At 36.7% G+C, this 27,415-nt stretch overlaps 1 protein-coding gene across 6 annotated transcripts; it reads right to left on the bottom strand.

The window, feature by feature from the left end:
* Positions 1-329: 329 nt before the first annotated feature.
* CEP57L1 (centrosomal protein 57 like 1) lies at positions 330-27,415 on the bottom strand. 6 transcript variants are annotated; one of them, XR_015795879.1, is made up of 14 exons: positions 27,108-27,415; positions 26,786-26,817; positions 25,354-25,477; positions 21,625-21,804; positions 14,806-14,927; positions 13,315-13,431; positions 12,911-12,988; positions 11,876-11,971; positions 8,328-8,405; positions 8,014-8,240; positions 6,482-6,626; positions 4,933-5,242; positions 2,091-2,184; positions 342-894 (listed from the first exon to the last, which is right to left on the bottom strand). XR_015795879.1 is itself a non-coding variant. In XM_088139254.1 (13 exons), exons 3-13 carry the CDS (start codon positions 26,789-26,791, stop codon positions 5,033-5,035), a joined length of 1,383 nt encoding a protein of 460 aa, XP_087995380.1. In that variant the 5' UTR covers positions 26,792-26,817; positions 26,913-27,014; positions 27,108-27,415; the 3' UTR covers positions 4,837-5,032. The 6 variants fall into 6 exon arrangements, 4 of the variants coding, with proteins under 4 accessions (XP_087995380.1, XP_025026172.1, XP_007434081.1 ...); XR_015795876.1 differs by having other exon boundaries at positions 330-2,184; XM_088139254.1 differs by lacking the exons at positions 342-894; positions 2,091-2,184 and adding an exon at positions 26,913-27,014 and having other exon boundaries at positions 4,837-5,242.

Here is a 27,415-nt window from a genome sequence, read left to right as displayed (position 1 = left end):
TACTGGTAGAGAATAGTTCATAAAGGTCAAAAATTGACTTAATATATCTGTTACCTCAAATGGCAAGTCCATGCTAAATTCTGCCCACTGCTTGGTCTTACTGTGTTGTAATATGCTGTGATTTAATTTATATGTTAACTTCCTTTCAGTTATTATTACTGTTATTATTATTATTATTGTTGTTGTTGTTGTTGTTGTTGATGTTATTTTATCCTGCCTTTTTTATACATTACTCAAGACAGCAAACATACCTAATCACTTGTACCAAACCAAATCAAATCAAATCTTTATTATGGTCATAGACCAGCATAGTCACTTGTGTCAAAGGCTTTATTTCGAAAATTACATGGAATTGTCCATTTCTACTCTTCGAGTATGACTCCATAGTCCCAATACTTTACTTATTTGAACTACTGCAGCTTTTACATGGGAACTGGCTCTCTATGTGATTTCAGTAGCATAAGCTCTATAAATTATGTGGATTCCAATTTCATAGTCTGCAGCTGAACCCACATGTACAGGTAATTTTCTACTGACTTCTGGAAAACTTTGCACACATCCTTTTTTCCTGACATGTTGCCCAAAGCTACACAAACAACATATCAAACTGGGAAAATGCAGTGCAATTTCTTTGCAAAAAGGACTGCATCTAATTAATATATAAATTGAAACTATGAGGGATTTAACATTTATCTTAAGCATGTTTCTTAAATCAGAGTAACTGCTCTGCCAAGACATAGAAATACCTTAACAAAATAATTTCCCCTATTTTCCTATGAAACACGTAAGCTTTTTCTTTAAACAATAGGTCTACTATATAAATTGATGCTTACAGGATTTTCAAGCTGCTGGTCACAATTTCAGAAATCACCACTGATCAGTTTTCCTCTCCCCCTGAAAAAGCCACAGGCATGACTGAGTTAGCTGACTTAGGTAATGAGATTAAGAATGATACCATGAAAGCATATATAAGATTTCAAAATAGACATGATTAATACTAGGAAGCATGCCTATTCCACTTAAAAACAAACGAAATTGAAATGATCTTCATTATGATGAGGGAGGGGAGGGGATAGGAAGGGAGGGAGGGAGAGAATAAAAAAGAGAAAATATGTCAGAATTTCTTCTCCAATCATCTTAATTTTTGAGGCATTTAAATGGTAATTCTAAAAATACAGTATATTTAACCCCCTTCAGAAAACCATTTTTCTCTTTACCTTCCTTATGATCAAAATTGTTGTCTGTTAGTTTTGATTACTGTAGTTGTTTCCTTGGCAGAGCAATAATAGACTTGCTTCTATATATCACTGAGGTCTAGTACAGAAAGTGAACTTTTCTTCTTGAAGGTCTTTCATATGCAGTCATTTTAGCATGAATTAACAAGGAAATGCACTTTCTGAGATAAATAAAACAACTAATTTGCTATGGTTTTTTTTTTTAAAAAAAGGTTTGCCCTGTCTTAGAACACATAGCTTGAGAGCATACGATACCTGGAATCAATAGAAAGGTCACAACTTCACAAGCACAGAAGATAAACAGCCTCCAGCAGAGCAAAAAGAAGTCAGTTGTGTTATTAGAAACAGTAGCAGCAAATGACATCTCCCACAGGTTTCTATAGCTAGTGTGATCAAAACTAAAGATGCAATACAGTAGAGCCATTCATCAGAGTGCTTGGGTAGGCTTAGTGGTAACCATAACAACATCTCTACACATAAGCTGAGGGCTGAAAAAATAATTTACTGGGCTCCAGACTAACGGGTGGCACATTGAACTATTTTAACCCAAAAATGACCAAATAAATAAATAAATGGGGCCCTTCCACACAAATGGGAGAAACTATATTTTGCTGAGTTCTAGAGACAGGTAAAGCCAAACAAAAGATTAGTAGGCCTGAGTGAGGCTGCAGATGCCCAGAATATTTGTATAGACAGTTCTGTTTGGAAGTTAAATGTCACAAATGAAGCCCTTTTGAAATACTGACTCAAACGACTACAAAACCACATCATGGCATCTTCATACATTTGCTTATTAAGAGCTTGTTTGCTATCAAGTATTAAAATAATAAAAGTTGCCTTTGATAACTGAGTTACCTTCAACTGGTTCCCTTTCCCAGGTCATTCTGCTGAAGCACCCAATTTCTCCTCTCTGGGGTGTTCAGAGGTGATGTGGTTAATTCTTGGAGTGCTAAACAGGGGAGAAGAGAGCAAGGAATTCCCTGTGAACCTCTGCATTCTCCTGTCCCAGATAAACTTTTTTTTTTTTTTTTAGTATTTATACTCAGTAGTACCAGGGCTCTTTATTTTGATGAAGATTTAACACAAGGCAATGGACATGTGTCAGTATGCTCATGTAACACCTCTGCTTCATGAGCTGCACTGCTTGCTAATTGCTTCTGGGTGTGATTCAAGATGTTGGCCGTTACCTATAAAGCCTACACGGCATAGGGCCTGGTTACTTGCAGGGCCACCTGTCTCCCGTAGTATCTGCCCAGCCAATTCAATCCTGCAGGGTTGGTGTGCTCTGGGTTCCTTCAATTAAACAATGCCATCTCTTAGGATCCCAGAAGTGTGCCCTCTTTGTAGCAGTGCTTGCCCTGTAGAATGAGCTTACCTCCAAAATCTGGATGGCCCCCCCCCTCTGCTGTTGTTCAGAACAGTCATAAGGACCTACTGTAGCTCTTTGCTTAGGCTTTTGGCAAGGATGACTGAAGCCTCCTTTTAACCTAACCAAAACCTTGTTTTCTTTTGTTTCCACCCGGTTTGTTATTCTGCCATCTCTACTATTTTTTTTATTGGCTTGTTTTTATCTTTTAAATCATTTGTAAAATGCCCAGAGTTGCTGGGAGTCAGGTGGCATATACATTTAAATAATGATGTTAATAATAACCACCACCTCTCCTAGGGAGAATTTAAATGCCAAAGCAGCCCAGAGCGTACAAAAGTTCAGTTTCTTCATCCTTTGGTAATTTGGAGATATAATTTATCAACAAAGCTAAATAAATTCTGCCATCAGTACTCCAAGAATTTTACCCAATTTTGGTGGACCAAAACAGCAATAGTACACATTACACCTCCATACGTTAAAATACTAAAATAAGTCAGTAGTACAGATACTTCTTGAGTGTTTTCTAATGGCCTTGTTCCTTATACGGGAAATGTCGTCTTCTTTTGTTATTCTACACATGATTCAGAAACTGTTAAAAAACAGAAGAGGGCTACTAACAGTCTGAAGAAGTGTATAATTCCATTGAAGAACTTGGCTACATTATTTGAAAAAGAAATGAAATCAGACTTCAATCTTGAACAAACAGGAGAGAAGCACAAGTTGCTTTGTGGGGTTGATCACTGACCCAGTCTAACCTAGCACTATATGACTGATGGAAATTTAAGACTTTGTATGTCCTAAAAGCAAACAGATAGTGAATTAAGCATAGAACATCTATAAGCAAATATGTATCAATCCCAAATCTGATTCTGAAACCTGTTAACCAACCAGGTACATCCCAGCTACCTCTACCTAGATGTTTTTTGTTTTGTTTTATGAACTCTACAAGGCTGGCATTTTAATGTGTAATTTTTTGAGCTAGCATAGCAAATGAATATAAATCTGTAATTGATTTGTATGAGATGAAAGACGGAGAGAATCTGAATGTGGAACAGATAATTTTTAATACTATCAGGAGTGGATCTTGGGGGGAAAAGGGACATGGGAAAATTAGTGAAATAAGTGAAAATATGTCAGAAATAGACATTACATGTCTTGTATTTTAAAAATTAGAAGATAAATCTCCTAACAGAATGAATGGGAAATGGACATTACAAAGACATGGAATTACAGTATACTAATGGAATATGTAAAAATAATACTTGGTGGCATAGCATGAGAAGCTGTGGATGAGAAAAAACACATTTTTTGCACAATAAAAAATCACTGCAAAAATGGGGATGAGACAAAGATATAGAAAGTGTATAGAAAGACAGAGTTAATTGAAAAGAAGGTAATCAAAGAGAGCAAGGAACTATTAAAAGAGGCAAAGAAAATGCAGAGATTTTGATGGAAATATATCAATGTTTTAGAAGTGGGTAACATGGGCTACTCAAGAAGCCTTCAGCAGAGTGAATGGAATTTTTAAAACAGTGATGAAATGATCTGAGATGAAACCGAAATGAAGGAATGCTAGAAGGAATATTAGACATTTGTGTGGGACAGATAATAAGCCAAACAGTAAAACAAACAAATACTATAAAAATTAGTCCCCAAAAATATTGATCAAAAGAAAGTCAGAAATGCTGTGAGAATGTTGAAAATGGATATATAGGACATGGATATATCCTATCTATCTATCTATCTATCTATCTATCGATCGATCGATCGATGGATGGATGGATATGTAGATGCAGTTTATTTATGGAATGGCTGTGCAAGTAGTGTGAGACTGCCTATGTATCTGACAGTTGGAAGAATGCCATTGTTCTTCCCCTATACAAACTGTAAGGTTGTAAAAGGTGACGTAAAAAGTGATAGTGAGCTATGTTTCCTTTTCTTATTTCATAGTTTTAATCTCTTTGACTATTTCTTATTCCCACAAAGAATAGCATGATGGGTATGTAAGAATACTGCTTAGATAAGTAGGCATACAGTTTAAGTCTAGACCTGAATGGTGACGACTTTTTTTCAGATTTGGAAGTTTACTGGGTTTACTGAAAATATAAATATTTTATAGAAATAAAACAATAAACCACTAGATATTTTTTAAATCAACCCAGAAGCAAAATAATACTTTTTGTTCAAAGTCTCTCATGAAAGTATTGAAAGGAACATAATAATTTGACTACATAGAGTGATAGGTCCTTTAATTAAAAATAGCATGCATGCTTCATTAAAATAATCAGTTGTATTTTTAAATGTCAGTACAGAAAACAGGGAACTTACTTATCCCACATCTTATTCTCAGAGTTAATGGATACACTACTAAGGCAAACCAAACTTATAAAATCAAATCTCAAGTGATGTATGAAATCAGTTTTGAGAGCTATGATTCCCACACAATATCATCTTTCTTCAATACTGATTGAAGCTTCTGAGCGCTTTTTAATAGCTGAAGTGAACTTGTGGTTTTATTTGTGGAACTGGTACTTGGAGGGATTGCAGTCTCTTTGCTTCCTTTTAGTTCATTAGGCCTTGATGCCGAACTTGTTGGTTTTCTCTTCAGTTTTTGAGCTCTTTGTTTTAGTTTATAAACCTAAATAAAAGAAAAATCACACAGTAATTCTGATATGCAAAGACTTGCTCACTTTGCCCTAGCAAAGCTTGTCAAGTCTTTTTTCATACCAAGACTGGCAATATATTTTTACTGCCCGCTCAGATATATTTAGGTATGATATAGGAAGGCAAGAAAAGGCATTCTCAATTGTTTTTTGTTACAGTTTTGGAATATGGTATAATGGTTGGTTTTAAGTGCAAGGATTAAATGGGTAATAAGATTTTAAAGGTTATATTTGAAGAAATGAACCCAAGTAATACTAACAATTGATTTAATAACATTTCACAATGGCGTGACAATGCATATTATTCAGCAAAGCAACAATGTATGTCAATTTTTGAGCAGATATCTAGTCCTTAAAAAAGCAGATACAAATCCTTTTAAACATATTATTAAGTGGTATTAAGTTGCATTTTAATTTTAAGAAACAAAAAACTGATCTGGCCTATTGGCACAACTCTTAGCGTCTTCCAGTGCTTCATTATCATAGCTTTAATGAGCTGAAGACACCTTAAGTACACAACATGACAGGAAATAAGAATATACTATGATGTAGCTTTTTGCTTACTAAAAATGGATGGATTGAAGCACTGATAATTTTTAAATACACAAGAATTATATCAGAGCAGTGGAAACATGTAGTTCTTCAAATAATAAATATACCCAGTAACCAGTACATTCTTCCACTTGGAAGTATTTGGTCCTATTTTACGCCCAAACCTATTTTGCTCTGTGAGGGACAAGATCTGCCAAATTAACATTAGAAGATTTTGGTTTTTTAAAATGTTTCTTGATCTGTAGTTATCATCAACCACTGAACTAGAATTACACATGAGATGTGTGCACAGACACCTTTATAATGGAACATATTTATGGGGGGCTATTTGGTGAACAACAGGATAGGGGTGGTGGGAGAGTTGCTTAATTTCCTCCACCTAAACATATTTTGTCCTTGGATAAAGAAAAGATCTGGAGACTCCATCTTGTCCTCCCTGTCCTATATGAGATTAGCTATGGAGGTATGCAGTCCAGAGTATATTCTCCACAACTCATCACTACTCTCCGGATACATTCATATCTGTCTCATCAACATAATTTCATATAATTTCTTTCTCAGTTTCTTTTCTTTCTCCAAGCATCACAGTAGCTAAGTACTGGCTTTCTAACAAGGCACATTCTAACTAATCACATCTCTTGATTTCAGAATTGTTCACTTACATGATCCTGGTGCTTTTTCAGTTTCGTAATCTGTTCTCCTTTAATTTCCATCTGCTTCACAAGACAATCCAATTCACGTTCTAGGTCTTCCCTAATGTCCTGGTTTTGACTTTCCTCTATCTGCTTTGACAGTTCTTGATGTTCACTGTTGAAGACAAACTCCTATCAGATGTTTAAAGACAATTTAGGGTTCTTTCTATGACTACATTTTGTTTATTCATCCTTGTAGGTTTATTTATTACTTGTATATCAAGTCTCACAAAATAGTGAAGTCTAAATAATGAAAAAGGATATTGCTTTATTTCAGAATTTAAGAGTCTTTTCTGCAGTGTCATATGCCTTCCTTGGGCAGAGCAAGACTGACATTCTAAAGTGCTTCTCAGAAAATATGTAGTCTCTTAACATAATTTAAATGCCCTAATCTTTATGTGGATATTACTTGAGCAAAGTAGTTCCAAATTTCAAGTTTTGTACAGATTATTTGGGCATGAGAAATAAATACAGTTAATAAGTGTTACTGCATGAAATTCCAGATGCTATAGGAAAAGCAGAAGAATTAAAGAGATGAACATTTGCAGTTGAAACTAGACAAATGTTATTTATGCATGCACTTGAACACCCGACTAGGAATGTATGTGACTTACAAGTTTATTGTTTTATAACAATAAGAAGCTTGTAAGTCACATAAATTCCTAGTAGGGTAAATCACAAATAATGCATTAGTTATTTTACCTTAGTAAAGTAAATCATAAATAACATATAGCAGCCGAGAAAAATCAACCAACCACAACAACTAATATAGCCATGATGAGAGCGAATCTGATCTTCAGGGGAATGATGTTCCAGAGGGCAGGCGCATGACAGAAGGCTCTGTTCCTGCATCCTACCAGATGACACTCCCTAACAGACAGGACCCAGAGCAAGCTTCTCCTACCAGATCTAACAGAATGGGTAGATACAACTGGGGAGAGACGGTCCCACAAGTAACCTGGCCCCAAGCCGTGAAGAGCTTTAAAGGTAACTACAAGCACCTTGAATTGAACCCAGAAACATAGTGGCAACCAATGCAGCTCATGAAGCAGAGGTGTCACATGTGCCAAATGACAGGCGCCCGTAACTGCCAGCTCCCATTGTTGCGTGTTATCTCAATAACCCATAACTGCCTGTTATCCTGCTAAGAACTTCAGGATGACTTGTTGCTTTCAATAACTTGCCTCTGAAGTTCAATCCTGCTCCTACAAACATTGTGGCTGTGATCAGAATAGCTATTTAAGAGCATCTGTTTTTTTTTTTTTAATATTTGATTAGGATCAACCCATGTACCATATCACTACCTGCTTTTACAAAGCAATTTGCCATTTACCACATGTGTCTGTGTGTGGGATGGGAGAGAGGGAGAAGTATTACTTGCTTTTTATGTTGCCCCATTATCTGATAGGTGACAGGAGATCAAAAAGTATTTGTTGCATTACTTGTTAAAGTGCCCATTGATACCAGAGAGATTGTTTGGAAAATTGTACACAAATACTTACAAACTCATTTGTCCCAACTCATCTTGCATACCCAAAAGAAGATCAGAAAGAGTTTCAGTAGCAGAGGAAGACGTGGAACAAATCATTGGTTTGCAAACACCAGTCCATCTTGAAGTCCTCTTTTCAGTTCCTTCTGGACACTGTGAAGTCATACATGGGCTACGGTATTTCATCATATGCAGGACACTTTGTACATTTGCAACAACAGAGTGACTTGAGCTGGCAGACTTGTGGGAGAAATACCAAAAGTATAAAATTTTGTTAAACAAATAATAATTTAACCAAATTCTCATTTACAAGGACACAATGCTTACCTTCCCAGCAACAAAAGGCAGCATTCCACCCTGTAGGCATGGTTGCGAGCCATATGTTCTCCTCATACCAGAATTATTCTGAAAATTAAAACCTGGATTTATTATTCATTAGAAAGAAAGAAGTGAGGCCCTAAACTTAATTAAAGAAGGGAGACTAATGAAAACTATATTTATTAAACCTATGTCTTACTACTTTTAAGAGAAAGACTTGAAACTTTTGTTTTGAGACTTGACAAAATATGAAAGATTATAGCTTTTTCTTTAGAATGTTTAAGTTTTATGACATCAATATTCAAAGTATTAGCTATAGGGAAATATTTTAATCCTCTTCTTTGTTCCTTGTTTGCCAGTCCTTCCCTTTCTTTATAGCCTTCTTGCATCCCTTATCAAACACTTCTTGAATGTTTCCCCAAATCTCAGAGTAATGGATGAAGAGTGTTTCATAAGGAAGGAGACAAGAAATCATACGCACAGATGGAAAACTAGGTGCAATTTAAGAAGTCAGATTAAGGCTCAGACTTAATCATATGTATTTACTAAAATAAATGGGACTTAAAATTAATCATAGCTTAAAATGACTAATCCAATCTGCCTAAATCCAATTTATTTCAGTGGGTCATTTTCAAATATATTTGAGACTTGATTCAATCTAGTTTTTTTTTTTTAATTTAAGAGAAAGACGGTCAAAAAGCATTTCAAATAAAATGTATCATTTTGAAAATTAGAAAAACCATAATATGTCTAATGGAAATGCTGTTTTGGGATAATGCCCAGAAAAAGATTGAAATCCAATTGGAAGGCTTAACTAATAGCCTAATAGTTTTGATTTATTTCTTGCAAGCAGAGTTTATGTTGCAGTTTTCTTTACTGAAAGACCAGAAAAAAATGTTCCTTTTAAATTTTATAAAATTAGTGAGGCTTGTTGCTCAAACTTTCTGCAATTATGGACAACTATAAAAACACTTGGAAAATATTTTTTTGAACTTAAGAGTAAAGGAGTTTGCATTAATTGGCAAATAAAATAATGATTATAGGCGCTTTTGTGTATGCCTTTCCATCTGCTTCGTGTTTATAAAGGCCTTTTAATCTACAAAAATCCAAAATTAGGTATTTATCTACCACTTGAATTATTTTATGTATTCCACCCCTCCAATGAGCCATTATGTTGAACTGGTGTTCCTCTAGTACAGAAGAACACATTACAGTTGAAAATGGTGTCTGAATGCAGGATTCAGGTTATGAAAATCTCTTCGGAGCAAGAAGAGATTGGAAGGTCACCAATACATACTCCGTACAGCTGGGGGTTTTTTGTGAGCAGATAGCAGGAGCTGTGTTTTTTGTGGTCACATTGCGATTGGCTGAGAGTTATGGGATTTCATCATGCTTATAGCTGCTAATATCATCTATATGGACATTAAGTTTGAGCAAGGCTCATTTCTTAATCACTTTGGATTTAATTTTTTTTCTTTGGCTTTTTTTTTTTTTTAAAGATTGAGAACATTCAGACCCACAAGTTTTATTGAAATAACTGTGTGAGTTTCTTTCAATCCGTTAAAAAGTTTAATTAGAAGGTGTTATTGAAGCTGAATAAGCCCCACTGAATAAAACTGAAATTGACTTACAGGTGGATTTAAAAATTACAGCCTACAAGAAAGAGATGGAAATAATGGACTTACAAATGAAATTGGATGATGATTTAAAAATTAAAAAAGATATACAAATAATAAATCAGAAGAGTGATGTGGATTATTTTCTTATATTGGATTTACAAAAGGGATTTGCTGGACTTGCCACACTGGAATTACAAAATGGGCCTGACAAAGATAAGAACTTTGAAAGAAGAGACAAAGAGAGTATGAGAAAGCAGATATTAGAACTTTATTGGAGCAATTTAAAGATCATTGGGAAAAAGAAGAATACAACATTGGTTATATCAAGGCTAAAATAATGTGTTGCTATTTCTGATAATGTTTAATGGTCTTTTGATTGGGACTGGATGATGATGGTTATTTTTGGTAATGTTTGTTTTTTGGACTGGGAATGTACTTTAACTATTTGAAGAGAAGAAATAGGGGGATCTGTTTAAATAGATATGGAGATATAAATATAAAAGGAAAAATTCAAATTGGGTGTAATAGATATAGTTTGTAATACTTATGTTATTTCTAATAACCCTTACTGGATTTTTGCTGATTAATACGGAGAGACAAGGGTTTACAGAAAGATTTATAGAGAATGGGGTGAGATATGGAACGAAGAAGTGTTTGGTATTAGTTTAAGAGATAGTGATAAGTTGTTAGTGTAGATTATACTTGCTGGACATGAAGAGGGGGTTCTTTTTCTATCTTTTTCTCCCCCCCCTTTTTTTCTGCACTTTACATTTTTTTCTTTAATGTATCTTTGTATTATATAGTTTATCTTTGTATTTATGTAGTTTAAATAATCTTTAATAAAATTATTGGAAAAATTATTTTATGTATTCCATGCCATAGTAATACAACTCTTAAAAGAAACTTTCCAATCAAGAATGCTCTTCATAAAATCTTTGAGTGTTAAATGACTAGGGGTGAGGGACTTTCAGCCTAATGAAATCTCATTTTAGGTACTTATTATCCTATTTCTTCTTTGTACTTTTAACAGTTCCATTTAATTCAGCTCATATGGACCCAAGAACTACATTTGAAATTTGTTTATTGCTGTTCATTGTCTGAATTTTAGTACTCATCTTGCTACTTGGTTTATCAGTTTCATGCTTCAGTGAACTAGGTTTCAGCCACTTATGAACCAGGATGTGCAGGGAAGCCAGGGCTGATGCTGCAAGCAGGCTCTGGCCTAGGAACATGGGGGGTTGCAGTGGAGTCTCTGTGGGCCAGACATGCTTTGATGGAAGCATATATGGAACAGTAGTTTCTGAAAGTTTAGGTGATTGTGAAGTTAATGAAATTTAACTATTAAGCGTATTCAAAAGTTATTTGAATTTCAAATAACTAATTAACATAAAATATTTTTAGAGGATAATCCCCCCTTTTTCTTCAGTTGTACTATTTTAAGATCTGAATAAGTGAATTCATTATTTTCTGTACTAAACACTGATACCTGTATTTTTTATTATTGTTTACTGTATTGCATAGCATCCAGATAGAAATGGAACTCTGCAACTAATTCAGACACACTGAAATTACTGGGACTTCTTTAACTTGACCAGTTTTTTAATACTGCCTGTAGGAGCATTCTGAATGTCTTATCATGAACCTCCAATTCTAAATAACTGGAATACTAGCAGTTATCTAATCTGAGAGATACTAGCCTTATATAAGGAAATGGCGAATTCAGGCGAATTCATTTGAAAACTACAACAGACTAGGATCTATTAAACACAGAAATCATTTGACGCATTTTACATTTCTTTGCTGAGATTAAACATTCATCTTGAGAGGCACTCTTAGGAAACCTGCATTGTGGAAAATAAATGGAACGTTGTCACTTGCCTAACTATATTAATAATAACATAGTATTATTAATAATATGACTGAAAACTAATATGTTACCTTGATGACTTTCTTCTTCCTGCTTTTCTTCTTCACATCTTTTTCAGGTGAAAGTGAGGACAAGAGTATTCTATTCATTTCAAGACCTGTCTGGAGCTATAATAAAAATTATTAACAGCTAACAGTCAGATAAATATCTAAATGTACAGATAAGATGAAAAACATATATAAGATACAGACAGGAATTTCATAATGTGATATAACAGCTCCCTGGAAAAATACCTTTAAAAATTTACTTTGCATGATCCATCATAGAAGCAGTACAACTTACAGTAATGAAGAATAGCTTACTGCCAAATAAGTTAAAAACTACACTTTTACACTATATTAGCCCAGAACTCTTGCCAGCTATTTCATGCCTAAGCTTATTAACAATATCTGTTTGGGATAAAACTATTATTTCCATCACAGTATCAAACCAAATAATAATGTTTGACAGGAACCCCCCCCCCACTTTTTTTGTTTTTTTTGCAATCATTGCCTGCTAAGAAATCTGATGGGCTGCATTTTTTGAACCATAAAACTGAATGGTGACCTATATTAGCCCAACTCACTCTTAGAGTATATTTTGAAAAGCTTCCTGAGAATCCTAACAATGTCCCTTACATTTTGACAAATTTTGTAGCAAGTAACTTTAATTAGCTGAGATTCAAGTCCAGTTATCTTATTGGGGAAATGACATGAGACTTATACGGATGCTGAATTTAAAAACAGGAATGTATTTTTGACAATAGCGTTCAAGCTAACACCTCCAACTGCAGAAATAACATGAAAGCCATATTATAAAATATTCTTAAACATGCAATATTGCTGACAGTTAAATTAACATAAAATCCTGGCAGATAAACTAGCACAAGGCCTTGTCATGAGAATAGCTGTTATCTCCCTACTGATAGCAGCCCAGAGAAAGCATTTTGAAGGAGCTGAGTTTCCAAATATGACAACATTCTTCAGCAAAAGCTGATTAACAGTTTGTTGTCCACAGGTCCTTTTGTTTTTATGCACTACAGCAATATCACTACTGATTTTCCCTACCTGTGCAGCTTTATCTTGTATTAGCTTGCGCTGATGCTGTTCTTCCTGAAGCTTCTGTTCTAACTGTTTCATCTTTTCCTGAAAAAAAATCACAAAAGATTGGATGGAGAGCTTGTAGGCTGTATGCAGTTCACCATTTATAGCCTTTAGGGTCCCCAGAAGGGTGAATTAAAACTAAAGTGGATGATGCCCAAGGTTCCATACTGCGATCAAACAGAGAAAAAACTTTCTGTTAATTTTCCCAAGCCAAATTGCAGTTGATAGAGAAGAGGCTGGGAGGGATCGCAACATTCAAGAAGGGCATTATCATCCTCTTATGGCCACTTCGAAAATTCCCTCATTAGGTACAGAGAACCAAAGGCATGCTCTGAGACTGTATGAACAATGCTGTAATATTTTCTTACTTCTGCAGTTTTCTGAGTGCTAATAAGTCTCCAACATTGTTTTTCTAGAACTTCAAGTTTTTCAAGTTTTGCACATAGCTCCATCTGATTTTGGTCATCTTCTTTCTGAAGATGTGTCTGTAAAATATGCGCAAAATATGCAACTGGTACCAAACCATATTTAAACAACTTATACTTTAAGATGAATCAACAATCCCACAAACAATGGCAGATATAGGGGTGATATAGCAAGCACAGTAGGTATGTGAGAGGAAGCTTAGATATGTGGCACTGTTTGTACATATAAATGTTGCCCATGGAAAGATTTCTGTGTATGACTGGGTGTTGAATGACAAGTTGACAAAGAATGGACATATATGTGACTTGTGTTACAGGGGTATAGTAGGTAAATGAAATGCATATCCCAACAACAATTCACAACAGGGGCAGGAACATATATAAATGGGAATCTCTCTCTTATATACAATCTAGATCCATTGCTAACAGCTCATACCTATTATTACTGATAAATAGCATCTACTTGTAGCCATTTATCTCTGGATCACAATTCAAAATGCCAACTTTCAATACATTACAGGTAGTCCTTGACTTACGACCATTTGTTTCCCAACCATTCAAAATTACGAAAGTGCTGAAAAAAGTGACTTACAACTGGTCCTCGCATTTACGACCATTGTAGTGTCCCTGCGGTCACATGATCAAAATTCAGGTGCTCGGCAATCAGTATGTATTTATGGCAGTTGCAGCGTTGCAGGGTCACATGATTGCCATTTGCGACCTTCCCAAGGGGCTTCTGACAAGCAAAGTCAGCGGAGGAAGCTGGATTTGCTTAACAGCTGTGTGACCGCAGGAAAAAAGGTCATAAAATTGGGCATGACTTACTTAACAACTGCATTGCTTAACAAAGGCAGCTCTGGTCCCAACTGTGGTTATACGTTGAGGACTACTTGTAACTGGTTTCTTTCAGCAAGCACACATTCAAACCTCATTTATCTATAGGCAAGGTATACATGCATTTCTTCAGCATCAGAGTCATTTTTGACATGTATAGTTAAAAATTAAGCAACAAATCCCACAGAAAAGAATATTTACATTTTAAAACTTATTTAAAATATTTTATTCTGCTTTTCAGCTAAAACATGTTCAAAAAGCTTACACATTAACTTAATAAAGCTGAAAAGTGTAATATTAAAAAATCTGGGTAGAAAGCCTAGGTGAGCATTTTCATTTTTATTTCCAGCTATCCATCTGTTCAGGGGAGAAGAGTTAATATTTGTCATCTGTGAATTTCTCATGAGTTCAGTTTAATCAGCAGGTGGTTTTTTAGTGAAAGCTCAAGAATCTGCAAGAACTACATGCAACAGTAAATGCATGATTCATGTGCTACTGATTTGAACATGCAAGATTACAGAAGAAATCCACATCAAGAAACTAACACAAAACACCAAATGGAGAAATAAAAGTTAAGAATGAATTATTAAATTTGTGTACCTGCTGCTCCAGAACCAGGTTTTTTTCCAACTCTGCTTTGAGAACCATTTTTCTCATGTAATCAAGCTGCTTTTCCAGCAAAGAGCAGCGTGATCGTGCTGCCCTTAATTGTGCACTCACATCTAAGAGAAGGGGAAAAAGAGGGGAGGCAAATAAAAAGTTTTATTTCAAATTTCAGCTTTATAGTATACTTTGCAGCACATTACATAAAACACTGATTAAAAATGATACAACTATTTGCTTGTTTTGGTTACAGGTAGTTTCTTGATTTCACTGTGGCTAGAACCTAATATGCAGTTACACCATCTATCCCATTTTTGCTCCTAGTTGTATTATAGTATTTGCAATAGAGAAAAAAAAATTAACACCCTGGCCACTTCAGAACTTTATGAACTTACCAAGGCTTATTCATTCCCCACAAAAAAGCAATTGCTTGAAGCCTGCACACATTTAATTGTAGCGCTCTCTTTCATTAGGAATTGAAAAATCAAATTATATATATACTGTATGTATGTATGTATGTATGTATGTATGTATGTGTATATATAGAGGGGGGGAGGGAGGGAGGGAGATAGTATATATAATTGTTACAATCTTTCTACAATTTCTTAAAATAATGTATAAACTTTTTTGTTTTAAATTTTTGATTACAAAAAGAAAAAAATACATAAAAGTGGTTTTAGAAAAAAGTGAAAAAATACAAGAAGAAAAAAATTTCAACATATTATAACAATTTCAATGCTATAGATCCTTATCTAATACAAATGTTATTCAAGTAGATATGTCAGAGTCTGCACACTCATTTCCCAAGTTCAGTAAATCCTCTGGACTCGAATTAATTCCATCAAAGATTTCTTTATTGAGAGTAGCATACAGTGTCTATAGATTGTTGAGTCTAACTTTTCCCAGCCAAAAGCTTTCCTTTTAACCCCCTTTCCCCCCCCCCACTCTCTTTTCCCGCTTGAATTCTTCACGCCTTTCTCCTGGTCTCACGACTGCTTGACCTTGTTGGTGCCTCTAGCCAAGATAATGGTTGCACCTGGCTTGGATATTTTCCTCCCTCTTCTCTCCTGACTTTTATGGCAGGAACAAGCAAGCGGGCCTCCAGTTAACCATTCTAACATTTAACCTTGTCAACTATGCATCACTATTCTACATTTTAATTATGCTTTGATTTCTAGCTTGCGCAGATCCTGACAAGATATGTTTTTAATAGATTTATGACTATTAAGTTTTTTTTTAACCTACTGTATTTTGTATGAATGAGTCCCATATTTCATTATACTTGTCCATACAAAGTCTACATCTATAGGCAATCTGCTCATAAGTGGCAAGCAAAATTATTTGTTTAATCTCTAGCTCAGATAGTGGCACAAATAAGAGTTGTTTTTGTGTATCATCTAAATGTGGTAGGTTAATTTTATTTTAAAAAGCCTCTATATCTTCATTTGATACATCCTCTGGTTTATTATATAATTCTGAATAAAATTTTAAAAAATTGACAATTAATATCCATTGAAGTTTTATATATTTCATCTTTTTCACCTCTAATGATTGGAATATTGCCCTATCTTTTTTTGTTGTTTTGTTTTGCTTTAAACAATTAGCCAAAATCTTACTGGGTCATTCACCATTCTCCCAGTATCTCTGTCATAAACATGTTGGCATAAATTCTGTCTGCTGTGATATTATAGTTAATTCATATTTCGTTTTCTGTATTTCTCTGTACAAAACTGTAGATGGATATCTAACCAACTGTGCTCATAAATGTTTTCATCTTTCAAATTATTTCCTTTTATTTTTAATTTTATTTTTGTGATGCATAAGCAATAATTCTACCTCAAATTTATGCTTTATATGCCTTCCATTCAAAAATTTGGGCACGTGATGCTTCTGAATTCAAATCAAAATATTGTAAGGTCTCTACCTGCATTTGTTATCATTCAATAGAGAAACATTAAGATACCAATTTCTTGATACCTTAACCGGTTTCTGAAACACATATTTCAAGGTTGCTGCACTATGATCAGATACATAACAAACATCAGTGTTACGTTCTTGAATTTGATGATATAAAGTCAACAATATTATGAAATAATCAAGCCTAAAAAAATTCTGATACACATTTGAATAAAATGTATCCAACTAAAAGAGAATATACTGTATTCTTCCGTCAATAAGACACCCCCATGTACAAGACGACCCCCACTTTTCCAACCCAAAATTAAGAAATCAATATTTTAAAGATAGTGCAGAACACATTTTTATTTAGTAATTAGTTAACATTTACCTGATACACTCGGTGGGAGGAGGTCCAAACCGTCTCTCTGCAGCTCTATTTCCATGCTCTTTTGCATAACTGATTACATTCAAGCACGAGTGAAACTGCCAAGAGCTTGTCTCTGCAAACAGCCTTCCTCTAATTGGTTTGTTCAGCATCAGCTGACGTCAGTTACATCAGGCTCGTGATTGGAGGAAGCCTGTCTGCAGAGACAAAGTATGGGCAGTTTTCGGCTGACTTCCTTGAATAAGATGCCCTTCAATTTTTAGCGTAAGGATTTTAGAAAAAAGTATCGTCTTATAGTCGGAAAAATACAGTACATCAAACACCAACTGTCTACTAAATTTAATTCTTCCATATAAGTCTTGTTTCTCTCACTAATGATTGTTTTTCCGTGCTGGTATATTCCTATCAAGCTCAGGATCCAACATTTCATTAAAATCTCCTATTATCAATTTATCATAAATACACTCATTCAATTGTTGAAAACATTCATAAAACATAGTAGGAGAATCTAAATTTGGTCCATAAACATTAGCCATAGCTTTTGCAGTCTCTGCTACTTTGGAACACACAATTAAATAACACCCATTTACATCAGCGATAACTTGTTGTACATCAACTGGGAATCCTTTTTGAACCAGAAGGGCCAAACCTCTAACTTTCATTGAAGTATCTGTGAAGCAAATCTGTCCCACCCAAGCTTTCATTAATAGAAATTTATCCTGTTCCATTAGATGAGTCTCTTGTAAATAAGCAATATCTGCCCTTCATGACTTTAAATATGCTAAGATTACATTTCATTTCTTGGATTCTCGTAATCTTTTTACATTTAAACTACTTGATCCATAAATTTTATTTCGGCCCACTTATCAATACGCCCAATACCAATTCATTTTATGACCTGTACCATTTAACAAATATCTAATAATAAACTTTTCTATATTTGAATAATTAAAATATTTAACATATTTTCTAGTATTTCTCATAGATGTAGAATCTTCATAAAGACTCGGTTTAACATTCAAATACAGTGGAACCTCAAGTTATGAATTTAATCTGTTCCGTGACTCTGGTTGCAACTCGAATTGGTCGCAACATGAGGCAAATTTTCCCATAAGGTTCAATGTAATTACCGTTAATCCGTTCCGGTGTCCGTGGACCACGCGTCAGGGGCGGAAAAACGGCCGCAGACCACGTGGCACGGGCAGAAAATGGCCACGGACCACGTGGAACGGGCGGAAAATGGCCACGGATCCGGTTCGTAAGTCGAGGCGAGTTCGCAAGTCGAGGTAAATTTTTGGGGCCGGAGCTGGTTGTATCTTGAAAAATTCGTAAGTAGGGGCGTTCATAACTAGAGGTACCACTGTATTCTTTTGCGTGTATATACAGGTGAAACTCGAAAAATTAGAATATCATGCAAATGTTCATTTATGTCAGTATGGCAACTCAAAAGGTGAAACCAATATATGAGATAGACACATTACATGCAAAGCGAGATATGTCAAGCCTTACTTTGGTATAATTGTGATGATTATGGCGTACAGCTTATGAAAACCCCAAATTCACAATCTCAGAAAATTAGAATAGTGTGAAAAGGTTCAATATTCTAGGCTCAAAGTGTCCCACTCTAATCAGCTAATGAATCCATAACACCTGCAAAGGGTTCCTGAGCCTTTAAATGGTCTCTCAGGCTGGTTCAGTAGGAATCACAAGCATGGGAAAGACTGCTGACCTGACAGTTGTGCAGAAAACCATCATTGACACTCTCCATAAGGAGGGAAAGCCCCAAAAGGTAATTGCAAAAGAAGTTGGATGTTCCCAAAGTGCTGTATCAAAGCACATCAATAGAAGGTTATGTGGAAGGGAAAAGTGTGGTAGAAAAGGTGCACAAGCAGCAGGGATGACCGCAGCCTGGAGAGGATTGTCAGGAAAAGGCCATTCAAAAGTGTTGGGGACTTTCACAAGGAGTGGACTGAGGCTGGAGTTAGTGCATCAAGAGCCACCACACACAGACGGATCCTGGACATGGGCTTCAAATGTCGTATTCCTCTTGTCAAGCCGCTCCTGAACAACAAACAACGTCAGAAGCGTCTTACCTGGGCTACAGAAAAAAAGAACTGGTCTGTTGCCCAGTGGTCCAAAGTCCTCTTTTCTGATGAGAGCAACTTTTGCATCTCATTTGGGAACCAAGGACCCAGAGTCTGGAGGAAGAATGGAGAGGCACACAATGCACGATGCTTGAAGTCCAGTGTGAAGTTTCCACAGTCTCTGTTGATTTGGGGAGCCATGTCATCTGCTGTTGTTGGTCCATTGTGCTTCATTAAGTCCAGGGTCAACACAGCCGTCTACCAGGAGATTTTGGAGCACTTCATGCTTCCTTCCGCAGACGAGCTTTATGGGGATGCTGACTTCATTTTCCAGCAGGACTTGGCACCTGCCCACACTGCCAAAAGTACCAAAACCTGGTTCAATGACCATGGGATTACTGTGCTTGATTGGCCAGCAAACTCGCCTGACCTGAACCCCATAGAGAATCTATGGGGCATTGCCAAGAGAAAGATGAGGGACATGAGACCAAACAATGCAGCGGAGCTGAAGGCCGCTATTGAAGCATCCTGGTCTTCCATAACACCTCAGCAGTGCCACAGGCTGATAGCATCCATGCCACGCCGCATTGCGGCAGTCATTGCTGCAAAAGGGGCCCAAACCAAGTACCGAGTACATATGCATGCTTATACTTTGCAGAGGTCCGATATTGTTCTATTTCCAATCCTTGTGTTATTGATGTCATGTAATATTCTAATTTTCTGAGATTGTGAATTTGGGGTTTTCATAAGCTGTACGCCATAATCATCACAATTATACCAAAGTAAGGCTTGACATATCTCGCTTTGCATGTAATGTGTCTATCTCATATATTGGTTTCACCTTTTGAGTTGCCATACTGACATAAATGAACATTTGCACGATATTCTAATTTTTCGAGTTTCACCTGTAGAATCTATACTTAACAGAAAAAAGAAAAATGTGATTATGTGCATAAAAATTAAAAAAACAAGTGACATTATAAAAAGGTTTAAAAGAATCTTAAAAAGAAAAAAATATGTAAAGGAAGAAAGAAAAAAAAATCACAGAAGTTGACGACTTCCCAAAGGGGACGGCACAGTGATTTCCTCTCTCTTCTTACACTGAAAATTACAAAACAGTTTCAAACATTACTAATTGAAGAAAAAAAGAAGTACTGTGTGTTAAAAATAAGCGACAGAATTGGCGGTATGCCCAGACCCTCTATCTTGAAATAACCAAAAATAGGAGTACAGAAAAAAAAAAAAATACTGCCATATAGACTTTTAACGGAGGCTTTTATTGTAGGCAAACTCCGACTTCTCCCGCGGCAGATTCCATTGAATGACACACAATCAAGTTTGTCCATCTGCAGATTTTAAAGATAGGATAAATGCCTCTGCATTCAAAGGATTATCAAATTTGTGATTCTGATCTTGATGATTAATGCAGAATGTAGCTAGAAAATGCATGAAATATTGAAGTTGTATTGATCTGGCAAGACTTCAAGCTTTTGTAAACATCTTTATCTTTTCTGAAACCTCTTTAGTAAAATCACGATAAACTGATATCTTGCTTTGACTAGACCCCCACTTCAAAGGAGACTTTACTAATTCCTGGTGAAATATCCATAAAATCTCATATCTTGTGGTAGCATGGAGGAATTGCACAATAATAATATTGGAACTAGTTCCAGTCTTCCTTCTCATTAAAGGACTTTTATTCACATGGTTAATCTCAACTGGAAAGTCTGTTCCCAAAGAAGGGAGCTTTCTGAAAAAAATCTTCCATAAATTTGGCCAGGTTTTATTGATTGGAAGGTTTTCAATACCAATCACATGTAGGTTTTTCTTACATAATTGTGACTCCAGGTAAGTATTTCGTTTGTCCAAAATGTTATGATTGGCTTGAGTTATAGTTTCGTAGCCATAATGATCCTCATAGTGAACCATTCTTTTCTTGCATTGTTGGATCAGCTTCAAGAATTGTACCTGAGCCAGGATCTCTTTTAGCAAAGTAACAGAAGAATCCTCTTCCACCATCTGGCCTGGCTCGGGAGATAGTGGTGTAGCTGAAAATGAGCCAGCTGTTGAACACTTAGGTCTAGTTGCCATTCTAATAGCTTATTAAAAACAAAATATGTAATGAAAAGTTTTATTTACCGAATGATGAAAGTCCTTATCCACCCAGTCCAATAATACAGAAGCTTGAAAGCCTTTTAATCAGGAGACAGATTAGAGATGTGCACTCACCATGGCATCCCAAACAGGAAGAATGTGTAAACTTAATTAAACAATGAATAAGGTATCTTTAACCATGCTATAACCCTATTTACATATTAAGATAGAGTGCAAAGGAGAACACAAAGGAGTGCAAAGGAGAACATAAATCAATAATATGACTGGTCTTTCAGATTAAGGTAGAACAGATGTAGTCTGGAAAAACTGCTACCAATACTAATGGGAACTTACCTTTCTTTTCCTCCATCAGCTCCTGGTGAATTACGTTCTTTTCATTTGATTCATGCTGCAAAGCCTTTCTATATTGTGCAGCTTCTCTGGACAAGCAGTTCAGATCATCTTCAGCCTGTGTCCTCTCTACCTCAAGACGATGGATCTTTTCTTGAAGAGTTTTTAGGGCTGCCACTAGAGCTGATAAACAAGTCAACTAATACTTAATTACTTTTTTAGTTTTAATAATTAAAAGAAAAAGAAGCAGTATGTATTATTACATACCACACTGTAACAGTGTGATATTATACTTCCAGTATCTAAGCGGATGCTAAAATTGTTGGGTTCTTAGTGTTTTCTTGCAGATGTTTTGTTACCAGGCTAGGTAACATCATCAGTGCAAGCGAGAGTGGGGTTTGCTAGCTGCTTATATATATAGCTTGCCCTGCCAGTCTTGGGTGGGGGTGTGGCTTCCTCCTTGATAGTTTCTTGATTAGGGTATTGCTTCCTCCCTGATTGTTTATCTGGTACAAGGAAACAACCAAGCTCAGACAGCACCAAGAACCAATAGTCCAACTCTGTGCTAGAGGGTTAACATGGTGTGGTTAGCAGACTAAATGAACTACATTCAATATCTTAGATGTGATCTGACACACACATAAAATCACTAATTATGAAAGAAAAGAAACTACTATGCATTTTAATAGTCCAGAAGATTTTTGAAACAATTCTCACATTTTGAATTTCATAAACATAACAAAGATCTTTAATTAATTAGATTTAGGCACCGCCTACTTCCCAGTCAACTCTGGGCAGCTCACAATTTAAAACAAAGCAACAATACAGAAAATACAATATAAAATATACAAGATCAGCATCTGTCTCAACAGCACACTATATATACAGGAACACATCTAGAAAGAGGAATCCCATCCACCCTACCTCAAGGCCTGGGAGAACAGCTACATTTTCAAGACCTTCCAGAATGCCATCAGGATGGGAGCTATACAAATCTTTAGGGATCTCATTCCAGAAGGCAGGTGCCACCACAGAGAAGGCATGTTTCTTGGGTCACTGTTTAATCAAGGGGACGCAGACTGCATCAACCCTGCCAGCTATTACTGGATGGACAGAAATCATGGAAAATAAGCAGTTCATCAAGTAATCTGTCCCTATCCGATGAAAGGCTTTAACTGCACTTCCAAGGATACTGACAGCCAGTGCAGCTCATGAAGCAATGGCAGCACATGGGCATACTGAGGCATGAGGTGACTAGGGCATGAGTAACTGTCTGAAGGGTCTCTGAAAGCAAGAGCTGTGAGTCCAAGACGACCCCCAGATCGCACACCAATCTTGACTGAGGAAATGGAACCCCATCCAAGATTAAAAATGGAAAATCACTGGAACTGAAGGGCCTTGATATCCATGGTCACTCAGTCCTGGTATGATTAATTCAGAGTCAGTTTCTCCCCATCCACACCTGCACTGTTTCCAGGTACTGGTATAGGACCTTGATGGTATCACTTGGCTGGCTCAGGATCGACAGATAAGCCTATTGATGATACCAAACCCCAAATGAGTAGTTGACCCCACCCAGTGGTTTCATGTAGATTCAAACAGCTGGGGACAGTCTGTCAAACCCTGTGGCACCCCAGAAAGGAGGGGCCAAGGGAACAACCTCTACCCCCTTGTCAACACCAGTTGGAACCAGCCACAAAGGATGGAAGAGAACCATCATAAAATGGTACCCCCACTTCCCAAAATTTGCAGCTGGTACAGAAGGATACATTAACTGACTATATTGAAAAATGTGGAGAGATCAAGGATGGATGCGCCACCATCATACTGGCTCTGCCAAAGGTCATCAACTAGTGCAATCAATGTTGTCTCTATACTATATCCCAGACTGAAGCCTTATTGAAACGGGCCTAAATAATCTGTTTCCTCCAGCGTTCTCTGAATTGCAGTCTGAACCACCTTTTCAACAACCTTCCGTAAGGGAAAGTTGGAGGCAGGACAGTAATTGTCTAGAATTGTCGGATCCAAGCTTCAAGCTTCTTGAAGAGGGGAGGTACCACTCTCTCTCTCTCTCTCTCTCTCAAAGAAGCCAACACCACAGCATGGACCCAGTTATAGGTCACTTCATGGCTGCCTTATGTGGACCTGGATGTGGCTGAGTTAATAGTTTGTAGAATCCTGTTCACTTCCTCAAGAGTCACTGACTCAAAATCCTAGATTACCCTACAAGACAGAGCCCCAGGCATATCACTCAGACCTGCCCAGTTACAGATCTGACCAACTTTATCTGCCAGAGAGTTAGAATATTCCTCACAACAGCCCTATGGATGATTCTGTGGCCTGTCCCTCCCCAGCAGGGACCAGGTTACCCTGAACAGGGATGTTGGATGACCGTTGGTTGTGCAGTAAGGGCAGAAAAATATTGACACTTCACTGCATTTATAACCATGAGGTAATCCTGAGTACAGGCTCTTATCCATGTTTGATCTGACTTGCTCTTTGTCTTCCTCCAATAGCATTTTAGGCACTTAATCTCTCAAAGCATCTCAATGAACAAATAGGTACTCCAGGATCTGTGCAAAAGGAGAGGCCACATAGGGACAATATAGTCCAAGGCCTCAGCCACCCCCTAATTCCAGGCTCTATCAGATCCCAGGGTAAACCTCAAACTCCCTCTGGAATTCCACTGGGTCCATCAGCTGCCTGGGAAAGGCTGATCAAATAGGCCTGTCTCCCTACATATGTGTGTGAGAGAGAGACACCAGTGACCTAGAAGGCAATCAAAGAGTGATATATCCATGCCAAAGGACTGATGTTAAAGACCTCCACTACCAGAACATGTCACAATTGCCCCAAGACAAAAACCAGATCTAACATGGAGACTCTGGTATGGGTTGGGCCATCAGTCATCAGGACAGGTTCATGGTTGTCCCAATGTTGAGAGGCAGTAAATTGAAATCTCCAAGACCCAGAGCCTCAGGGTATTTACTGTCAGCCCAGCAACTCAGGAATGGATGATAGTGGGCAGCAGGGAGGCCAGGTCCCCAACAGCAAACCCAGCTGGTGCCTAAAGCTCAACTTCAGTCAGAGTGCCTAACATCTAGTTATCTGAAGAGCACAGCCTCTAAGAGCCTTATTTTTCCTTAACCATGACCCTCATTAAAAACGTACAGTCTGTCTGAATATATGCTAATAGAAGGAAATCAAGTATGGAAATGCCTTGGAAGTTTTGGGAAGGAATCTCAGAATCCGGGGGTTGATCCTGTGTGTTCTCATCAAATGTATCCACTCAGTATAAGGACACCAACATGGCTTGAAATCTTAATCCATGCTTTCACTTTTAAACAATGCAACTACTTGTTCTGACATCTAAGGTAGGCTATTGGAACATTTTCCTAGTGTATGATCCCTGAAAAAAACTGAAATTATCCATATATTTATCTTTAGGAAGCTTCTACTTTGTAGCTTGATTTATATAGCAATCCTCTTCCATCACACACACAAATTTATGTGTACTTAGAAGACTTGTTGGCTCTAAAAAGTATAATCAGGAGAATAAAACTGCAACTCAAGACAACAGGTTTTTTAAATTATTCTCCTTACATCTCAGTAAGGTTAAGCCTACTTCTCAATCAATACCATGTTCTCAAATACATTAAGCATGGGCCAAGAACACAAGTTGTCTATGCTTCACATTAATAGTATGTCATACTATATTGCTTTGTACTTTACCTTGGTTGTTTGGTGGGCAGCTGTTGACTTTCTTTGGCCTGAGATCAGCAAAAGCAGATTTTATTTTATCTGGAGGCTGAAGAAAACTTCCTATATAGCTATGTTTTGATTCAGTATCCACAGACTGCAGAAAGATACATACAGTAGCAGTTATAATTCCACATTCAGCCATTTTCCCTTAAAAATTTAGATCAGAGATACATAAAATTTCCATCAGTTTGAGAGTTACATAGAGCTTTAACCACACACCAAAGGTCACATTTCAAAAAATATCCCAAATTCTTAGGTTTTTTCCACACTTAAGGGATGAAATAGTGTTTTAAAACCCCTGCAAAGCTTAAGGCACCAAAGTTATCCCTTAAAATTTGCCCAAACATGAAAAAATGGACTAAATAAAAATGGTCCTGGGGAGCTCTGGGGTCACAAAAGTAGTGAAAATTGGTTGCATGCAAGCCACTTATAATCAGATCACACTATCTGATTTAGACTAGCAACAGACCTATAATTCTATTGATGGAGAAAAGATAGATCAGGGGCCCTAAGAATAATTAGTTTACACAGACTTAAATTTATTTCAGATATATTTGTTCCTACCATACTAAAAAAAACATTTTAGGTTGCAAGTTTATGTAAGCTACTTTAGAAGAAACTCAATGAGACTTATATCTAATAAAATATGTAGGATAAAACACCCAGTGATCTTACTAAATACAATTTTCTTATAATAATGGAACCACAAAATTACTTTGGCATGGTGTCAGGAAATCTGTTCCCTTCCTCTAAAACCAATAAAGTCAACTGCAAACAAAATAAAGGAAAACAAAATGGAATATCTATGAATACTGTATATGCATAGATTCTGAATGTAGATGATCAGGGATTCATAATGCCTAATTGTTTGATAATTACAACATAAATATAACTCCCCTGGTATATTTTACTATATGACTGAAATGAAGCACATTTCAGATACAGTAATCAGAAACAGATTTTATGTGGAATGATCTCTAAAGACATTGCATTTGACTAGTCAAAATAATTTCCGGGGTTCAACAATTCTTATTATAAGGGCTTTTTCCATCAGGTTTCACTTGGCAGATCTTAGAATTCTAATTTTAAAAAATGCCTCAAACCATACTAAAACATTAATACTGTGCTCAACCCTTTTTTAGCCTTTTACCTTTTGTCACTTGAATCATATAACTGATAGTGTTCTTACTTCAATGTAGAAGGATTACTTAAGATTTTCAATGATTTTTTTAAACAGTAGAATTAATCTGATTGACAAATTCATCATAAAAGCAGCATCTGCAATACTGTAAAGCCATTTAAAATTGTTTCTCTTTACTATAAAAAGGCTCAGGCATTTACTCTTCTTAAGAAATCACTTTAAAACTGAGTACTTAAGGATTGTTAAAGTTGCATTACTCACCTCCATTATAGAGGATCTAGGGCACAGCTCACCTAAAACAACAAAAAATCAGTCTGCTGCTTATTCCAGATTTCAAAGTAAAAGTTAGAATATTTGTTTCTAATATTTATGTTAAAACACTTTTTACTTTCATCACCCCCATTTAATGTACTATTCCGTCTCCTTCCTTGCAGGACGCCCCAAGTGGAGGTCTGTGAGCTTAGTAGGAGGACCTACTGACCGGCCATTTCTGCGGGAGAGGAAAATCAGAAAAGCGGAATAGGAGAGCTTTTCCCATTCAAAACTGCCCAGAAGCACGTAAAGAAGGCCAATACATAATTACCTTCCCCTCTGGCTAAGGCCATATAGACGGCCCCCTCCAAACGATTAGGCCAGCCCCCCCAAAACCCAAAGGAGGAAGTTCAAGCAGAAATTCAACAGGTGACGACCCTCGTCTCCTCGCAGAGGGAGCAAACACTTCTGAAGCTTCACGGGCCTCGCCGCCGCACCCAGAAACAGGCGACTTTCCTCTTAGGCTCCCTCCTCGGAACTCGATAGCCTGCACCAACCATAGAAAACTACCTATTTACTAGAGCGCCCTTCCCAGGGCCGTTTTTAAATAGACCGCCTCCCCTCCCGCTCAAACGTCTC

The sequence above is a fragment of the Python bivittatus genome, unplaced genomic scaffold (assembly GCF_059951505.1).
Source record: "Python bivittatus isolate LINGU-HERP-01145 unplaced genomic scaffold, Pbiv_v1 ctg000020_np1212, whole genome shotgun sequence".
In the NCBI taxonomy this organism is placed as follows: Eukaryota; Metazoa; Chordata; class Lepidosauria; order Squamata; family Pythonidae; genus Python; species Python bivittatus.
The sequence above is the reverse complement of the archived record's forward strand: the minus strand, read 5'-3'. Positions and strand labels throughout refer to the sequence as shown.